General features: G+C 36.9%; 3 protein-coding genes across 4 annotated transcripts; 2 read left to right on the forward strand and 1 right to left on the reverse strand.

Annotated features, from left to right (window-relative positions):
• Nucleotides 1-1,101: 1,101 nt before the first annotated feature.
• LOC122065534 (delta(3,5)-Delta(2,4)-dienoyl-CoA isomerase, peroxisomal) lies at nt 1,102-3,632 on the reverse strand. 2 transcript variants are annotated; one of them, XM_042629333.1, is made up of 2 exons: nt 2,888-3,630; nt 1,102-1,443 (listed from the first exon to the last, which is right to left on the reverse strand). In XM_042629333.1, exons 1-2 carry the CDS (start codon nt 3,525-3,527, stop codon nt 1,253-1,255), a joined length of 831 nt encoding a protein of 276 aa, XP_042485267.1. In that variant the 5' UTR covers nt 3,528-3,630; the 3' UTR covers nt 1,102-1,252. The 2 variants fall into 2 exon arrangements, with proteins under 2 accessions (XP_042485267.1, XP_042485268.1); XM_042629334.1 differs by lacking the exon at nt 1,102-1,443 and adding an exon at nt 2,245-2,622 and having other exon boundaries at nt 2,866-3,632.
• Nucleotides 3,633-9,013: 5,381 nt separating this feature from the next.
• Nucleotides 9,014-11,935, forward strand: LOC122065533 (bidirectional sugar transporter SWEET14-like). The gene is made up of 6 exons (XM_042629332.1): nt 9,014-9,065; nt 9,757-9,793; nt 9,876-10,086; nt 10,200-10,361; nt 10,901-11,020; nt 11,612-11,935. Exons 1-6 carry the CDS (start codon nt 9,014-9,016, stop codon nt 11,933-11,935), a joined length of 906 nt encoding a protein of 301 aa, XP_042485266.1.
• A 2,820-nt stretch (nt 11,936-14,755) lies between these two features.
• LOC122065537 (bidirectional sugar transporter SWEET14-like) lies at nt 14,756-17,047 on the forward strand. The gene is made up of 6 exons (XM_042629335.1): nt 14,756-14,969; nt 15,485-15,521; nt 15,635-15,845; nt 15,922-16,083; nt 16,181-16,300; nt 16,385-17,047. Exons 1-6 carry the CDS (start codon nt 14,915-14,917, stop codon nt 16,712-16,714), a joined length of 915 nt encoding a protein of 304 aa, XP_042485269.1. The 5' UTR covers nt 14,756-14,914; the 3' UTR covers nt 16,715-17,047.
• Nucleotides 17,048-18,016: the final 969 nt, after the last annotated feature.

The raw sequence follows: 18,016 nt of genomic DNA on the forward strand, positions 1-18,016 counted from the left end.
CCCACGTGCTCTTATCTCTTTCTTATTTTATCTCTGGGAGAAAGAACCCTATGAATATGATGTTGCTTCTACAAAGATGCATGTAGATACAAAAAGATACAAAAAGATCACACTGCCCACTACCCACTACCCTGTGCACTCAAGATGCTCCTTACGGATCTGACTCCTCTCCAACAGTTGCCCCGTCCAACCACATTTAATGACCATCCAAAGGTTGGGAGGAATTGAACATGCATCTCAACACACACACACACACACACACACACACACACACACACACACACACACAAATATGACAGAATCCAATTCACATGATCTCTTAATCAGGTCTTCAAATTGAAACTGCCACCAGTAGGCTAAACATTGCTAAGAGAAACTAAACTCTTCTCTTTCAAAATGAGAAACAAACAATGCTCAACTTTTAAGCTGTGTTTGGTATGCATATTTGAAATGCATTCTGGACCAAGAACACATTTTGGACTGTTAAAAACATTATTTGGTAAGCATTCCATTCTCAAAATTCTAGAACACGATCAACAATGCAGCCCATTCTAGAATGAGACATTTTCCCATTCTACATTTTTCATTCTTCATTCTCTAGCTCTTGGCTTAGCCCCGATGAAAATAACTCTATCACTAATTTTATGGGAGGCATTTTCTCTCCCAAGGAATAGCGTCTCATTGTTACAAATCTCAAAAAACTACTTTTCTTTCTCTCTCTAAAAACTGTTTCTCTTGCCCCAAATCTCTCTTTTTTTCTCTTTAAGATCTCTTCTCGAATCCAAAAACATAAAATCTCCTATTTTCCTCGTAATCTTTACGGGTTTGATGTAGGCAATAATAACTAAGTAACCAATCAAAATTTTATATTTTTATTTTTGAGTTATTGATGTACTAATGTCTAGGATTTTCACTGAAGAGATTCCACCCATAAGGTGTTTGATAAAATGCTTGAGCATTTTCACATAAAAAATGCATTTTAAACAAACGTTTTATCCAAACAATGTTCTCATTCTCAGTTAAGAACACATTTTGTATTTTCATAATGAAAATGCACATTCTCATAATGGGAATGCATACCAAACACATCCTTAGTTTCAATTCAGGAAACAAATAGATCTACTAATGCGTATTATCAAAGCTAATAAAATTTATTACAAGATCATGAAGATAATAAATGTACTTTCCTTCCTTTCTACTAATTTAAGGAGAATGGAATGGATTGATTTATTTAATTAAAAAGAACTAACACTCAAAGCTTAGCAAAAGCAGGTTTTCTCCTTTGAATTTGAGCTGAGACTGCTTCGGCTAAATCATTTGATTGCAGCGCCACAGAGTTCCATGTCGCAACATAATCCAGTCCTTGATCCAATGTTAGGTCCCGACTTCTCAATAATATGGCCTTCGTACCATTGACTGCAAGAGGAGACTTCTTTGCAATTCCTGCTCACATTGTTACAATTTTGTACTACATTTTAGTTTAATAATCTACACCAATAAAAATTTCCTTTCTTTCTAAATAATTGCAATAAAATATCATCCATTTAAACAAACAATACTTATACCTAAAAGCTAAAAATGTAAATGAACTGGATTCCTTAATTGGAATTAAATACCCCTATACGGATTAGGATATAAAGCAAATTCGAATTTTCAACTATGTTTACATTCCTATTCAAAGGAAATTTTAATAGTCTTCATATATTAGGGGTGGGTACAACAGGGGCCAGCTGGGCTGGGTTTTTAAAAGTCAAAGCTGAAGTCTAGGGTCTCAAGGCTCAGCCTAAGCCCGACCTTAAGATGGGGCGGGCTTTTCCTGTTTTATCATTAAACCATTTGGTTAGCCTAGTAATAAACATTTATTTGTTATAATTAAGCTTTGAAGGAGAGTTAAACACGTGACCTCTTAATTTGGCTCCTTTCATGAACGCTGATTGTTCAGGTCTGCCCATAATTATCTGAGCAATGGATATGTGTCCAAACAATGATCCAACAACTGTTTTTCTACTTATCAGAATAGAGACACCGTGTCCAAAGCCGTTTGGATTATGGAATCGCGAAGCTTTTTTCTTTTTTTCAATTGAATCAAGGCTACCAATTGAATTAGTAAAAGATTAATGGATTAAGATGCAAAGTATATTTCTAATCATAACTAAATCTTCAGTTTCTTGGTTTGTAGAGACGAGACTAAAGCCTCAGTAAAAACAAAATGCAGAAGCCTAAGCTCATGGAACTGTTGATACTGTCACGGTAAAAAATAACAGTTGATTTCACATAAATCCACCATTCCATTTCCATTCATAACATGGTTCAACCGAACCTTGCATTAATGTTTTATCTTCTTACCAGGATAAAGTAAAATATTATAGGAAATGGGAATAATTCATAATCATTTGGATCGATCTAAACTGGCCCCACTTTGTATACGATTCAACATGTCTAACTATTTAACAATTTATTAGAAACACCTGCCTAGAGCCGTTGAATAACTGATTGGACATGTGTTCATCGCCCAATACCTATTGGCAGGACCTGGACCATAAGCGCTCAAGAGAGGATCCTGATCCGACAATTAGTGCCAAATTGGGCTTATTGGGCTGCTTGGGTTATAAACAGAATAAGGAGTTGAAATCGTCTACATCTCGTACAATTCCGTGCAATATCATTTTCAGGGGGTGACACGTGTATTGATACCAATACAATGATTCAGATCTGGTACAACTAATAAAACATTAAATCAGTGAAGAGACATTTAAATCAGATTTAGACCATTGAATTGGTATCAATACACGTGTCACCCTGAAGGTGGTATTTCACGAAATTGTACGAGATCGAAATTGCAGACGATTTTTTCCCCAGAATAAGGGGAGTAAAAGGACAGACTTACCCTCGGCAATCCCCAATATTCCTTCATCCATGGCACTTTTGGAACCGAAAACCTTAGATACCATACCCAAACTCTTCGCCTCCGATCCCAAAAACTTCCGGCCAGTTAGGGCTAATTCCATGGCGTTTCCGAACCCAACGATCGCCGGAAGCCTCTGAAGCGTCCCGAGATCAGCAACGATCGCCAAATCGACCTCCTTCACGGAGAAGAACGAATCCTCCGTACAATACCTAATATCACAAGCTGTCACGATATCGATCCCACCTCCGATGCAAGCGCCATGGATTCCAGCGATGACAGGTTTGCGGCAATTTTCCAGAGCTGTGATTGCGACCTGTAATCTCTTGATCGCTCTGCGTAACCGTTCTCCAGATCTGCCACTGTCGTCGTTAGATTTGGTGTTTGCGAAAGAATCCTTTAGGGTTGAAAGGTCTATGCCTGAACAGAAATGATCACCGCGACCCGAGAGGATGATGACGCTCACGTTAGGGTTTTCGTCCAGCCAAGATAGAGCCCTTGGGAATTCAGAGAAGAAATCGCTTGAGAGAGCATTTCGAAGCGACGGACGATTGAGATATAGGGTGAAAACCTGCGAATTTGAGTTTGCCTGAACGATTTCCAAGGTCTTGTACTTCTCCATTTACCTTCACGAGTTCGACCGAGGTTCCCCGATAGGAAAGAGGGGAAGAAGAGTTGGTGGTGGGAGGGAGAAAAGCCCAGAGACTGGGGAGAGGGTAGAAATCGTCTGAAATTCTCATCTCGTACAATTTCATATAATTCCACCTAAACGGTTGACACGTGTAAATATTCCATATCTACGGTTCAGATTAATCAACCATAATACAATGTTAATCAACCATAATACAATCTGAACCCTAGATATGGAATTACACATGTCAACCATTTAGGGTGGAATTGTATGGAATTGTACAAGATGAGAATTTCAGACGATTTCTACCCCTGGGGAGATCGTATAGATAAGTCTTCGTGGAAACCTTGTGCTAAACTCACACGTAAGGTGTTGGACTTTGGACCTCATCCCTACAAAGGATTGACCATCAAGAGTTTGATTTATCAAATCAATGGTGTGGGTTGGGCATAGGGACCCTCCATGGGATTAAATTATACAAAGGCTGAAGGAGTTTTGTGAATGAAAAAAATGGAAATTTCAATCTCCTGTGCTGAATGTTTCATCTATTACACTTAGACCCCCTGTAAAATTTATAATTACAAATATACCCTGTGGAGTTAACACTATTTGAATAAGATGTTAATGTTTTTTTTTATCCCCTTAAACTTTGTCTAAATATTATTCACTCCAATTTACTTGGAACCCTTGGAGGGAGAATCAGCCAAGCGATGTTTGGTGTTCCCTCTTTCTTCTCTAACTTCGATCATCTGAGTCGATTGAAGGAGAGAGGTGTTGACTTGTGAAGGTAAGACCACTGATTCCCCACTACTTCTTCACTGCCATGTTAAAGCTCTACATCATCACATAGCAGCCCTTTATTCTTTCAAATTTGTTCATATTCTGAGATTGTTGGAATGTTCATGGTTGAAGAAGACATAGATGATGTGTTTATGTATTCCATATGTTAACAATTTCAACTTCGTCATGCCCCATTTGTGACATACCTGTAATGTGTTCCAAGTGTTGTGAGTTTGCAGTAGAAAAGGAGAAACATTTGGTTATTTTTTAGACATTTTTCACCATCTCAGAATTTCATTTGACTAGCAATGACACCTTGTGCTAAAGGAGTTTTGTGAATTAAAAAGAAAAAAGTGTTATGAATCTTGTCAAAATATTTTTATAATGAGAGAGCGTTGGGTGTACTGCCTGCTTTTTGCAAGCTAACGGGTGTACCCAAAGGGAAGGTAGGGGATCATTTCCATAGTGGTGGGAGAGAAAGAGAGAGACACATTGGTCACAACATCGATGTGCCTAACTTTTACGTGACCATCACACTCTTCTTTGCCAATATTGATAATCAGTGTTTTTTCTATTATCTTGCACTAGAAAAGAGAAGTGATCTGATTTAAATTGAAAACCAAAAAAAAAAAAATTTAGGACATAACTAAAATGATCATGAGAGAAAATAATAAGGAAAGGTATGCATATTTTAGGTTTTATCTCAAATTTGATCGTGAATAAAGGTGTTTGGAGGGCAATGATGCATGTAGCCAACTTCATTTAGGTGGAATTTTACTAAGTTATGGTTGTGGCGTGGTGTCTCTTTCTTTTATTGTTGTTTTTATTTTTTTTGTCCTTGCATGAATCCATATAGCCGAACTCAATTAGTTGAAATAAGATTGAGTTGTTTTCTTTGATTATGTTAAGATTATGCGTTAGCAATAAAAAAGGAAGAACTCATTTGAATGGTTGGGTTTGGTGAACCTAATCAAAGCAATCTATCTCCATTTCGTTAAGTGGAATAATAATGTGGTAATTCTGGCTATATTTTTAAGATAATCAACTTGTTAGGACTCATCTTCATAAAGAAATTATTTGATTAAGTCTCCATAATAGAGCAGAGGACCACGTGGATTCATTAATCTAAGTGTGTGACGCGACAACACCTATATTTGTGAGGAGGAGATAACCATTTTTTTTTTTTTTAATGCGTATGTGCTTTCAAATTTTTTTTTTTTTTAATGTACATAATTTCCTTTCCTTCATTTTTTTCATTGTTGCAAGTAAGAGCGGAGAGAAGAAAAGGAAGAAGGTTCTCTCTCTCTCTATGTGAGTTGCGGCATGACGTTGATGTTCTATATATCCAGTGAAGAAGAGATTGTATTACAGTTATTGTCACAAATATAGGTTTTGAAGTGAGAGTACTCCAATCTTTATTGATTCACCTTCTTTCGTGATTTGTTCCATTATCCAGAATTGGTCATTATTTTCTATGTTTAAGTCATTAGCATTGACTAGATAGAAAATTTTGTAATCCCATTATTCATCTCAATGAAAGTATTTTAGCTAAACGAGGTACTATGGTTTTTCCCTTTTGCTCTGAAAGAGTTTTCCTTTTTTTTTTTCGCTAATGACAGTGCATGTCTGAACCTAAGGCTTGATTATTCCCCTAGGCATGTGCATACACCTCTACATACTCGCAATGGGTCAGTACTAGATTCTATAAGAACCATAGAAGCCGTGGGACTAGCCCCAAGGGGGTAAGGGGAGTCGAACTTAGGACACATGTCAATTTAGGCACACTCCCTTGCCAACTAAACTACATCTTTGGATTTTTTTTTTTTTGGGTGCCATAACCTAAAATCCAATGTAAAAATGCATTATTAATTCTAAGAAAACTGTGTTAGATTAAATTTTGTTTCAAGAGTACTTAACCCATGACAATTCAATAAAATGTTTTACTAAAAAAAGAAAAAATAAATAATCAGTGGAAATACATTGGCCTTATTGTTTCAACAAAAATAAAAAAATTTGTGTAATAATAATGTACATGCACGTCTACGTGCCTTTGCCTTCATGATAGACTAGGGTAATTAAGAGTGCATGGAGAAACACTTACGAAGAAAAAAAACAAATATCATCCATAATTGCACATGAAGCATATACGTACATGTAGGTGATCCAGATTATTGATGACTGGTGCTAGGTGTCTAAGTGAAGTTACATCCCATAGTTAGGTCATCTAGGTTGTTCATGATTGTTGCTAGGTGTCTTACTAAATTTGAATCCCATGGTATTCACAAGCTTGATTCCTTGGAGAGTAACTATAGTTTTCAACTCCACCATGCATGCATTGGTGGCTATTCATCAATACATACCCACCACCCCTTGTCGAAGGAGAATCCAAAAGATTTTGTACCTCAGTTAGGTGGAAGTAAGGAGAGGAGCTCCCACTAAGAGTCCTTCCAGACGGACACTCGGTGGATGCCAGAAGGCATCTCTCTTTCTTGGATAAGCTTTATCTAATCCTCATTTCAGGTGTATTATGTTGTGTTGTAGTTGGTATACGCAAAGCAACCAAACCTTTCTCTCTCTCTCTCTCTCTCTCTCTCTCTCTCTTACCTTTTCCCTTTAGCTGAAAAAATTAATATCACGCTTGCTGATATGTTTGGGAACACATCTTGAGCTTTTGTATCTCTCTCTCTCTCTTGATTTGTTTGGGATTTGAATAATAAAGGAAGACAATGAAACTTGACTTGAATATAGTTTGTCTAGTTTATGATAATATCCTTGGCGAGTTCAGCTAAGATAACGTGGGCCTCCTTCTCCATATCAGTCACTAATTTGGTGGAAAGGTTGATCATCCATGATTTCATAGGATAGAGGCGTCATATCTGTATTATAGCCAAATAGATAAAAAGAGAGTGCTATGTTTCAATCTGATGGTTATTGTATAAATCAAAGATATATACAATGCGAGCTAGTGGAGACATTGGTCCACTATAATGATATTGATATGACATTATAATAGAGGGCTGGGCCGGGCCGGGCCGGGCCAGGCCGGGGTAGGTTCTATTCCTGATCATAGTTAGTTAGTTAAAATGGGAATTATAAAAAACTTTGTTTAGTACTGTTTATTTAAAACGACTTAGAATTTAAATGAAACGATAATAGATATTAAATATTTTGAGAAAGAAGAAGAAGAATGATAATGGGTTTTATATGGCACCGAAAAAAAAAAATATACATATATAAATTGTCAGACCAACTTATATTTTATTATTTAAAAATTAATATTTGATGTATAGATCATAAAACATATATAGTTGGAATCAAGATTTAGTTTTATTTGGGTGTTTTCGTGCCCAACTTTGTTTAGGCGTTCTTATGTCAGACCTATAGGGTTCTTTTTCCCTATTAAAATGCCATGTTTAGTTCACTCAAAAAAGAAAAAGAAAAAAACCATAAAATATGTTTAGAACATTATTATTATTATTTTATTTTTTGCGCTTTTTGGCATAACATTGGGTTCACTTTGGGAATAAAAAAGGGGGCCAAAAAATGATGTTTAAAATGTGTTTTAACTAAGTATTGTCCCGACCTAGTTTTACACCTAGGCTGTGTTTGTAGTCATTCTGTTCTAGAAACAACGTTTCGTATTAAAATCAGAATTTTCCGTTTATGTGTCAAAATTCCATTTTTTGAACAAAAAATGTTCCAACATTTCTTGTTTCTGGATTTTTTTACCTAGTTCATTTAAAAAAAAAAATGAAAAAATAAATCATGGATACCAAACGAAAGATTCTATTTTTTTATTTCAATAAAATAAAAAAACATCAAAAACATTTTTTTTCAGATTACTACCAAATGCAACCCTAGTCTTACTTTGAAGTCTCTAAAACTCATGGACCCGACCCTACCATTGATTCCCCTCTATTCTCCAATCACCCCACCCCCCCAGATCCTTAAAGAAAAACAGACCTTGGTTTTGTTTTTCAGCCTAGATGTCGTGAGTCTCGTGACTCCATAGTCCAATCCAACCATCCAGAGCTTCACAGCCACCAAATTATCAACCTCTCTCTCTCTCTCCTAGTTTGTTGGCATCAATCTGGCAGCTTTGCCTGTGCATCTGAGACCCTGAATGGGGGAATAAAGAATTGGAAATTGGATATTATCAGAATGTCGTAGTGCCCATGCCACTCACTCCCTCTTATTTAAGCCCGACCTTCACCACCTCTATTCTTTAGAAACGTAAACAGGAAAGACGATCACAAAACACACGAGAGAGAGAGAGAGAGATGGCCATATTAACTATTCATCATTCATGGGTGTTTGCTTTCGGTCTCTTAGGTAGAGAGTCATCTAACACTTCTCTTCTATATATTAGTTTTTAAAAACCCATTTTTCTTTGAGTCTACTCTCCAACTATGGTTTTCATTTGCTACTTGTCCTGTCCACCGACGGGAGGAATTTCACTTTTACTTCTATTTTCCCCCCCATTTTTTGGACTCCAAATTGTATGTGTAGAGTCTTTGCATTTCATGTATGTGAGCTGTTCTGGACTCTAGAACCCAATCCACATAATTTGGAAGGTCTCCACGCATTCACTTAGATGTGAATGGCATACATTCTTATTGTCTTGAAATGCAATAAGACAATAACGCGAGAGAGAGAGAGAGAGAGAGAGAGAGAGAGAGAGAGAGAGAGAGAGAGAGATGGCCATATTAACAATTCATCATCCATGGGTGTTTGCTTTCGGTCTCTTAGGTAGAGAGTCATCTAACACTTCTCTTCTGTATATTAGTTTTTAAAAACCCATTTTTATTTGAGTCTACTCTCCAACTATGGTTTTCATTTGCCACTTGTCCTGTCCACCGACGGGAGGAATTTCACTTTTACTTCTATTTTTCCCCCCCATTTTTTGGACTCCAAATTGTTTGTGTAGAGTCTTTGCATTTCATGTATGTGAGCTGTTCTGGACTCCAGAACCCAATCCACATAATTTGGAAGGTGGCCACGCAATCACTTAGATGCGAATGGCATACACTCTTATTGTCTTGAAAGAACTCAACCCCATTAACCAGCTTTCAAGATGAGAGGATCCAATACCATATTAACCCACATCAATTCTCATAAGAAATCAATGTGAGATCAGTCCCCATACACTGATATTGCATGTAGGTCCTCCCATATTGAGAGATAATTGTTTGAGTGAACAACATATAGGAGCACACCAAAACCATTTCATATAAGGAGAAGAGAGAGAGACATAGAGAAACTAATGTAACCTGTCCCAGAAGCTCCTACAACCTTTTCCTTTTATGTATTTTATGTTGTAGATTGCGTAATGAAATGCACTAATTAAAGCTCCATCTATATGTATATTCTATTCAATAGAATAAAATAGTGAAATATGACTGATACTTTGTCTTCTTCCTCTTGATGGTTGGTATACTAGGTAACATGATATCGTTCATGGTTTACCTCGCCCCATTGTAAGCATATTTCAATATTCTCTCTCTCTCTCTCTCTCTCTCTCTAGATTTTGGGTTTAAATTTTTAAATTTCATGGGTCAGGCCAACGTTTTATGGAGTTTACAAGAAGAAAACAACAGAAGGGTTTGAGTCAGTGCCTTACGTAGTTGCACTATTCAGTGCAATGCTCTGGATGTACTATGCATTCCTCAAGTCGGATGCTAACCTTCTCATAACCATCAACTCCATCGGATGTGTCATAGAGACTATCTACATAACCATGTTCTTGGCTTATGCACCTAAGAAAGCCAAGGTAGTACCTCTTCTTCTCTTCGCTATCACCTCTGTAAGAAATATCAATTACAGATTTACAGTGAATTTCATCTTATTAATTGGACGGTATGGCACTGAATTTTGAATTTGCAGATTTTGACAACGAAGCTGATTCTCTTATTGAACCTTGGGGTGTACAGTTTGATTCTTCTTCTCACTCTCTTATTAGTGAAAGGACCAATCCGTGTTCGGATTGTTGGATGGGTCTGTGTTGCAGTTTCTGTGAGTGTCTTCGCGGCGCCTTTGAGTGTTCTGGTGAGGACATAGAACATAGAGAGATTTTTAATTTTGGGAAATGGATCATAATAAACAGAAACAAACCCATGAAATATCTGATCTCACCTGGTTTATTGTTGGGTTGAACAGATTTAGCGTGTCAATCGGTCGGTTCAGTCCGATTTGGGTCAAGCTGAATTGGTTTTGGACTGGTAATGGGGTCCAATCGAAATCAAATCATAAAGCCGAACTTTGGTTCGGTTTATCACTTTTTTTTTTTTTTACATATTTTTTCTCGGGTTATAGTCAATTTTCAGTTAATTTTGATTTTTACCCATTTCATGAGATCGAAACTGAAAGCAAACCATCCAGTCTAAACCAATCTGTCAGACCGGTTCAAACTGAAATTTTAATGCCCCTAAGAGTTATAAAGTCCAACGTTATTTTTTTTTAAGGTTTTTGTGCCTTCATATACTTGAGGAGTTCTCTCCACTTAATATCTTATTAACAATCACAATTTTAGGTTTTCAATTTTCTAAGGATGATAATCATTTAGCTGTTTGTGATTTATTTGGCAGAGGATGGTTATAAGAACCAAGAGTGTGGAGTTCATGCCATTTCCTCTATCCTTCTTCCTCATTATAAGTGCAGTAATGTGGTTCTCATATGGTTTACTAGTCAAGGACTTGTACATTGCAGTAAGTATGGTTGTACCTTTAGTTGGATCGAATTTATTTTGTTGCCCAATTCCATTCACTTGGTTGTTAAAATAAACAAATTAACTTGGGTTGGGCTGGGCTGACCTTAGCCTAGCCCAATGATTCGGGCCTTGGCGCCATGATTTCCAGTGAAGTGGTGACCAGTGCTTGCTCTAGCCTGAAAGTTACATCATCTTGGCCCATGACTAGCTTGAAATGCACTATATTTGTAAAATGTATACTAAATTTTCCTTCACTCGTGGAGATGAGAAATTTCTTAGCAATCAGTGATGTGACCATGTGATTGACTCTTGAATTATATCATTACACTACCATCCCTTATTAACAAAGTCAAAATTATCCCTCCTTGACACAACCTGATGGTACCGATGGGAGTGGATGTGGAGATTTCTCTTCACCATTGGTGTAGACTTGGTCCATAAAATATGGTAGGAGTGAGTACCCGAAGTCCCAAATAAAATAGGGATTTTAGGGCATCTATATCCATCAAATATTAAATTTCATTCTGTTCATTATTAAACTGGTGTAACTAAGTGTAGTGATTGTGTTTCATGGTTCATGCAATGTTAGCTACCAAACACATTGGGCTTCATATTTGGGGTGATCCAAATGGTGATGTACATGATCTACAAGAACAATGACAAAGTAAAAGGAGACTTAAAAGAGAAGATGCCGGAGGAGAACACAGTCGATGTTCTCAATCTCAAGCAAAGCGCAATGGAGATTTCAGATTTTCAACAAATTTATAATGGAAATGGAAATGGAAATGGAAATGATGTAGAGGAAGACCACAAACAGAAGGTGAATGGAAGAGCCAACGAACACGACCTTCAAAAAATTAGGGGAACCCCAACCGGAGTCGATGACATCCAAGCTATTGTGTGTCCAGTTTGATACATTGTTCCATTCCAATTCACTCCCATCCATCTATGCCTCCATTAAGTTTCTTTGGAACCAGCCTTCGTCCTTTCCTTTTAGTCCTTTATTGTGTGTTGTTTGTTTGAATAGGTGTATCAAGTTTCTACTATGGAAATAAACTCTACTAGTATTTTATGCCTTGATGGGCCAATCATGGACCTAGTATCTCGTTAAAATCAGGCCCAATTAATCTTAGGCAAGCACATGAACAATTGTTGAACCAGACCTTCCTCCAAAATGGCAGTGTAGTACAGAAAAATGCCATTGTTTCTACTTGTCTGGTCACAAGTAGCTACAAAGAACAATTCTTGTGATCCTAGGACTACTAGGTGAAGGGATAATCCTGCATACCACATTAGGGGGAGGAAATATCATCGATGGGTGTTTTAGTAAATTGGCTAGTAGAATTTTTTGAGACTTATAATTGAAGTGAACATTTAATAAAGGACTCAATTTCTCTTCACCCATGGTGAAGAAAGAAAGAATCTCCTAATTATGGAGATCTGACCTTTTGATCAACATGAAAAGGATAATTTCGACCTTGTGCAATCCGAGATGGGATATTTTTTTGTTTCATTGACTACCCAGTTATCATCTATAGCCATAGATTGGGGCCCATAGGCAAGGGGAAGTGGAGGGGATGAGGTGGGCCGGACAGAGGTTTGAATACAAAACCTCCTGTAATACGCCAGTATTACATCAGACCTATAACTGGCAATGCCCATTGAACTACAAGCTCATTCTCAGTCAGAGATGGGATTAATGATAGCACAAGAGTCCAATCACATGTTCACATCACCATCGATGAAGGAATTCTACAAAACTTAATTAATCATTTATTAAAATACCCTTGAGTGCCCATGTAGAGAAACGAAAGTATATTTGTTGTTTCATGCACCAAACTTTGTTGCATTTGCATACGCTTCTGATGGGTCGTCCACCATGAGTACCCACCATTGTGACCTATAAACATCTGTTGTTGAAATTCCTAATTAATGTTTCCCTAACTTAATATGTTTTTTTGAGAACAAAAAGAACCTAATCAAAGATTAAGCTTCCTTCTTTCCTCTCCCTACCATTTTTCAACTATATCTAAAGAAGAAAAGGAAAAGTATTGGTAGACCAAACAAGTTAGATAGACTTATACCCTGTACACCAACACAACCACTCACTAATTACAAGAAGAAGGAAGCTTAGCTCATTTTCATCTGTGGGAGGAAACTTTAGCTAGGCTTTCCTATTAATATGCACTGCAACTATATTAGGCATTGACCACGACAACTCATGTGCATTGGTCTCTGAGTTGGGATTCACCAATGTAACACTATAGTTCCTTAAGAAGAAATCTCCACGAACAAAGATGAACCTTGTTGAATTATTGCAATATTTTCATGTATCAATTCTATAAATCAACCAAAGGTGGAATGACTTTATCACAATCTAACATTACAAATGAGGGAAATAGCATCAAGTACGGTTCTTTTTTCGATCCACTAGATGACCACTGAGAAATTTTAAGAAAAAAAAATTTCAGAAAAAAATGGCTGCTGTCAACTATTAATGGAAAATCTACCTTCATTTCCTTCATCAAACACATAGGTGATCAATTATTCAAGATAAAAAAAAAACTAGGTTAGGAAATATTCCATAGGACCAAGAAGAAATAATAGGTTAAGGTCAGTGATGAAACCACAAAGTGAAAAGAGAAAAGCAATTACCTTTTCCCAATGTATGCATCCAGCTTGACAATCTTATAGATTTTGTCAAGTTCTAAAGATCACAGGAGGAAAAAAAAAAATCATAAATACCACTATACATATAATATAAGCAAATAATCAACATATTATCAATTTGTATAGAAGAAGAAAACATTTCCCACAATGGCATGTAAAGGAATCAAAACCCTTTTAATCCTATTAATTAATCAGGATATATATATATATATATTTATATATAATCTCTGGTGGATACATTATACCTAGAAAAGCACAATAATCACCTAATTTGGCCAAAATTGGAAATGCTTGCCTTCATGAAATAATCCAATGGATGGAGATTTACTATTTCTAGCAGTTACCCCTCTCTCTCTCTCTCTCTCTATCTCTCTCTCTGTCCTTTGTAAGTGTTTAAGGTTCATTCCAATAGAATAGGACCAATAGGTGTCCAAGCTCTCTACTCATCACCACCTTTCTCTACAAACCAGTGCACACCTAATAATAACAAAAGAAGATAACGAAACCAGTACCACTGTCTTCCTATTACTGCAGTCATAAGGCTTCAAAAGAAAGGAAGCCACCCCTGCAAACAAGATCACTTTCCAACACATAAAAGCTTCCCTAGGAAACCTTACATTTAAGCTATGGAACAAAAATTATTAGAGAGAGAGAGAGAGAGATGCATTAGGGTTGTGAAAAATAGGGCTGACGTGGTGGTGAGAAAGAGAATGATGAAGGGTTTGTGAAAAGTACGGCTGACGTGGTGATGTGGTGTTTTCTATTAAGTTATATTGGAGAGAAACGGCTTAAAAGGGTAAGTTGGATGGTCACGTTAAAGTGGCTTCAGAGGAGGGAAAACTTTCCTGAGTGTCCAATGTGAGAGTAACGTAAAATTTCTTAGTCACTCACTACATCTGTTGAGGCATGAGTGAATGTATTTATCCTACGCCACCTACTAGTCCTCCATCAGTCATGCCACCCGAATGAGTACCATACGCACCCCACTTTACCCACTTACTAAACCCTCTCCTCCCTCACCCCTCCCCCAACGCTTCTCTTATATAATGGTTACCCCTCCATTAACATCTCCTCACCCTCCCTTGAGATAGATTTGCAGGAGCCAAAAACTAGGGTTTTACCTGCTGAACCTCTTCTTCTAGTTTCCTTCTTTTGAGAGAGAAAAGGAAGAGGTGGAGGTAAAGACACAGAGAGGGACCTTCAACTACTAGTGGATACAGAGATGGGATTGTTCTCCATTCAGCCTAATCCATTGGTTTTCACTTTCGGTCTCTTAGGTAGATGGAAATGAGTTCAACAAACCCCTATCAATTCCTTCTTCTTCTTCTTCTTCTTCCTCTCTTGAAAATGAAAGAGAAAAAAAAAATCTTAATTTGATTTTATTCTCCTTCTTCTTCTTCTCCTTCCATATTCTCATTCTTTAGTTTTGCAATTTAGAAATGCTTCTCTAAATGTGTTTCCATATTCTCATTCTTACTTTCTCTATCTAACTGCTTCCTACAAATGAACTTCTATTCATTGTTGGTTAACTACTTCACTTTTTTGCTATCAATAAGAAAAATTCCTTTAAAGCTATGTAGTTTTTATTTTTCCAAATGACTTATTAATGCTCAATAAATATGAATTATCTTCATCAAGGTCATTGCTTATGTCATTGCATTAATTAAATATTGTTCAATTTTCTCATTGGATTTATATTATGGTAGAAAACAAATTAATGAGCTTCTCCATATTTGGGAAGAATAGCAATTAAACTAACACTTTTCTTTTGCTGTTTTATGTGCTTATATAGGTAATATCATCTCCTTCATGGTGTATATTGCTCCGACGTAAGTCCCTTTTTTGTGGGTTTTCTTCTTCTTCTTCTTCTTTTTCTACATACTTATTCATCGGAGATCTTAATTCCTATAATCAATTCAAAGTTTCACTCTCATCTGTGCAGGACAACATTTGTTAGGGTTTGCAAGAAGAAATCAACTGAAGGGTTTCAATCCTTACCATATGTGACTGCACTGTTCAGTGCCATGCTTTGGATATATTATGCATACCTGAAGACTGGTGCTTATTATCTTATCACCATTAACTCTGTTGGATGTGTCATAGAGACAATCTACATTGCCATCTACTTGGTTTATGCACCAAAGAAAGCAAGGGTATTAAAAGACATTCTTCAATATTTTTCTTATTATGGAACCTTGAGGAGTCTCCTAATGGATTTGAAATTTGCAGATTTTGACCGCGAAGCTGCTTGTATTGATGAATCTTTGTTTGTTTAGCATGATCCTTATTCTCAGTCAATTCTTAGCCAAAGGACAGAATAGGGTTCGAGTTGTTGGATGGATATGTGATACCTTCTCTGTAATAGTCTTTGTGGCACCCTTAAGCATTGTGGTAAGGTTATACCTATCAGTTATTCAGTTAATTACAACCTTAAGTATTCTCTAATTAGTTCAATTAGTATTCTAATCTGATTAATAACTCAACACAGAGGTTGGTCATTCGCACAAGGAGTGTGGAGTATATGCCATTTACTTTATCCTTCTTCCTCACCTTGAGTGCAGTAATGTGGTTCTCCTATGGTTTTCTTCTGAAGGACCTTTACATAGCTGTAAGTGATGAACTTGGTATCTTAATGAAAGTTTAATTTTGGGTCATAAACTAACAATGGTGTGAAATGAATTTTGGATTATAGCTCCCAAACATACTGGGTTTCATCTTTGGAGTACTACAAATGGTGCTATATTTGATCTACAAGGGCTGTATTAAGAAGGTTGTGGGGCAGAAGGTGCAAGCTGAACAAGTCATTGATGTGGCAGTCAAGCTAAGCACAATAAGATGTTTGGAGGTGAACCCAGTTGAGATACAAGCAGTAGAGACAAAAGCACAAGAAGTAGTAGTTGAAGAAGCCTTGGATGAGAGGAATAAGGAGCATGAAGCTGAGAGAAACCCTACCTTCCTTATCCCTAGTGAGGAACGCGTGGGACCCCCAAATGAACTCAAGCTCATTGTGTGCCAAGCCTGATGATCATCAAGCAATGACCCTCTGATTGATCCTGATCATCTCTGAAGGGATTCAGAAATTTTAGATACCTAATTATAAAACCCTATTGGTAAATGCTAATAATCACCCTCTCCCTCATCTCATCTTATGATCTATGATCATCTAGATATATATGATATATCTAAGCTTCCCCCCCCCCAACTCCCCAATTCAAGTGTGTACACCCTAAAGCCACAGATTTTCTCCGTCCCCCACCCTCCCTGTGTCTTTCTCATCGATGTATGTGTAGTGTAACTGTGTATGTTTATATATGACAGCATAAGAGAAGAAGTGGAATGTCCAAAACTTTTTCTACTTGTACGCATCAATTTTATGGCCTTATGGTCCCCAGCACGGTTCTAAGTTTCAGTATCGGATCGGGCATATAAGCCAATCTGTTTTAATATCAATTGTACCCGATACCTAGCTATACCGGTTGGATCTTTCTTTTTTTTAATATATATATAAAATCGAAATCGAAAACCATGTATAACCGTAGGGTGTGCTCAATCCTAATCATGATGTTGATCGCCCAACTCGCTTGCAACAGGTAAAAAGAATCAAACCCGGACCGGGTTGAAACCCTGAAAGTGATTTGATTTGGACCTTTTCTTCTTACAAATCTAACTTGTGGTTGGGTACTATTGCCACTAATTGCAACTTCTCGGTTTGTCCATTTCTAGTTTTTCCCAACTACCTCTTTACCCTAAAAAGAAAAAACTATTCTTCAATTTGAGGGTCCTCAATTTTTAATTATTTTTTAGTACCCATAAATTTTTTTATGGCCATTACCTAATCGAGAAAAAAAGATTCGCACAACGCTGAAGTGGGGAGTAAGGATTAATCCTACTCAAGCCTTTTCACGTAACGAGTTGTGAGGTTTACACTTTGGTTCTAATTAAGTATGGTTATCGTTAAATTGTATTGCATTAATTTTTTTTGTTAATTTATGTCTGAAATACCAGCCTGATACAACTTGATCTGTATTGATATCAATGTCTATATATTGATATCGACCAAGACTGCGATAGACAACCATAACCAACATGAATACCTATAACTTTGGTCTACGTACATGAAGTACTTCGTTGATGTTTATTTGCTCGGGTATTTAAGACAATGTTTCAAAAACCTTTTATAAAGAAAGGAGAAATTGAGGTACTTCATTCCTTGATGGTTATTTGTTTGGGTATTTAAGACAATGTTTCCAAAACCTATCACTGGGGGACCCATTGAAAGAGAGGATGAGGAAAGTTATCTCCAAATTTTACCAGTTTGATGAGA

Source organism: Macadamia integrifolia, unplaced genomic scaffold, assembly GCF_013358625.1.
Source record: "Macadamia integrifolia cultivar HAES 741 unplaced genomic scaffold, SCU_Mint_v3 scaffold205, whole genome shotgun sequence".
NCBI lineage: Eukaryota > Viridiplantae > Streptophyta > Magnoliopsida > Proteales > Proteaceae > Macadamia > Macadamia integrifolia.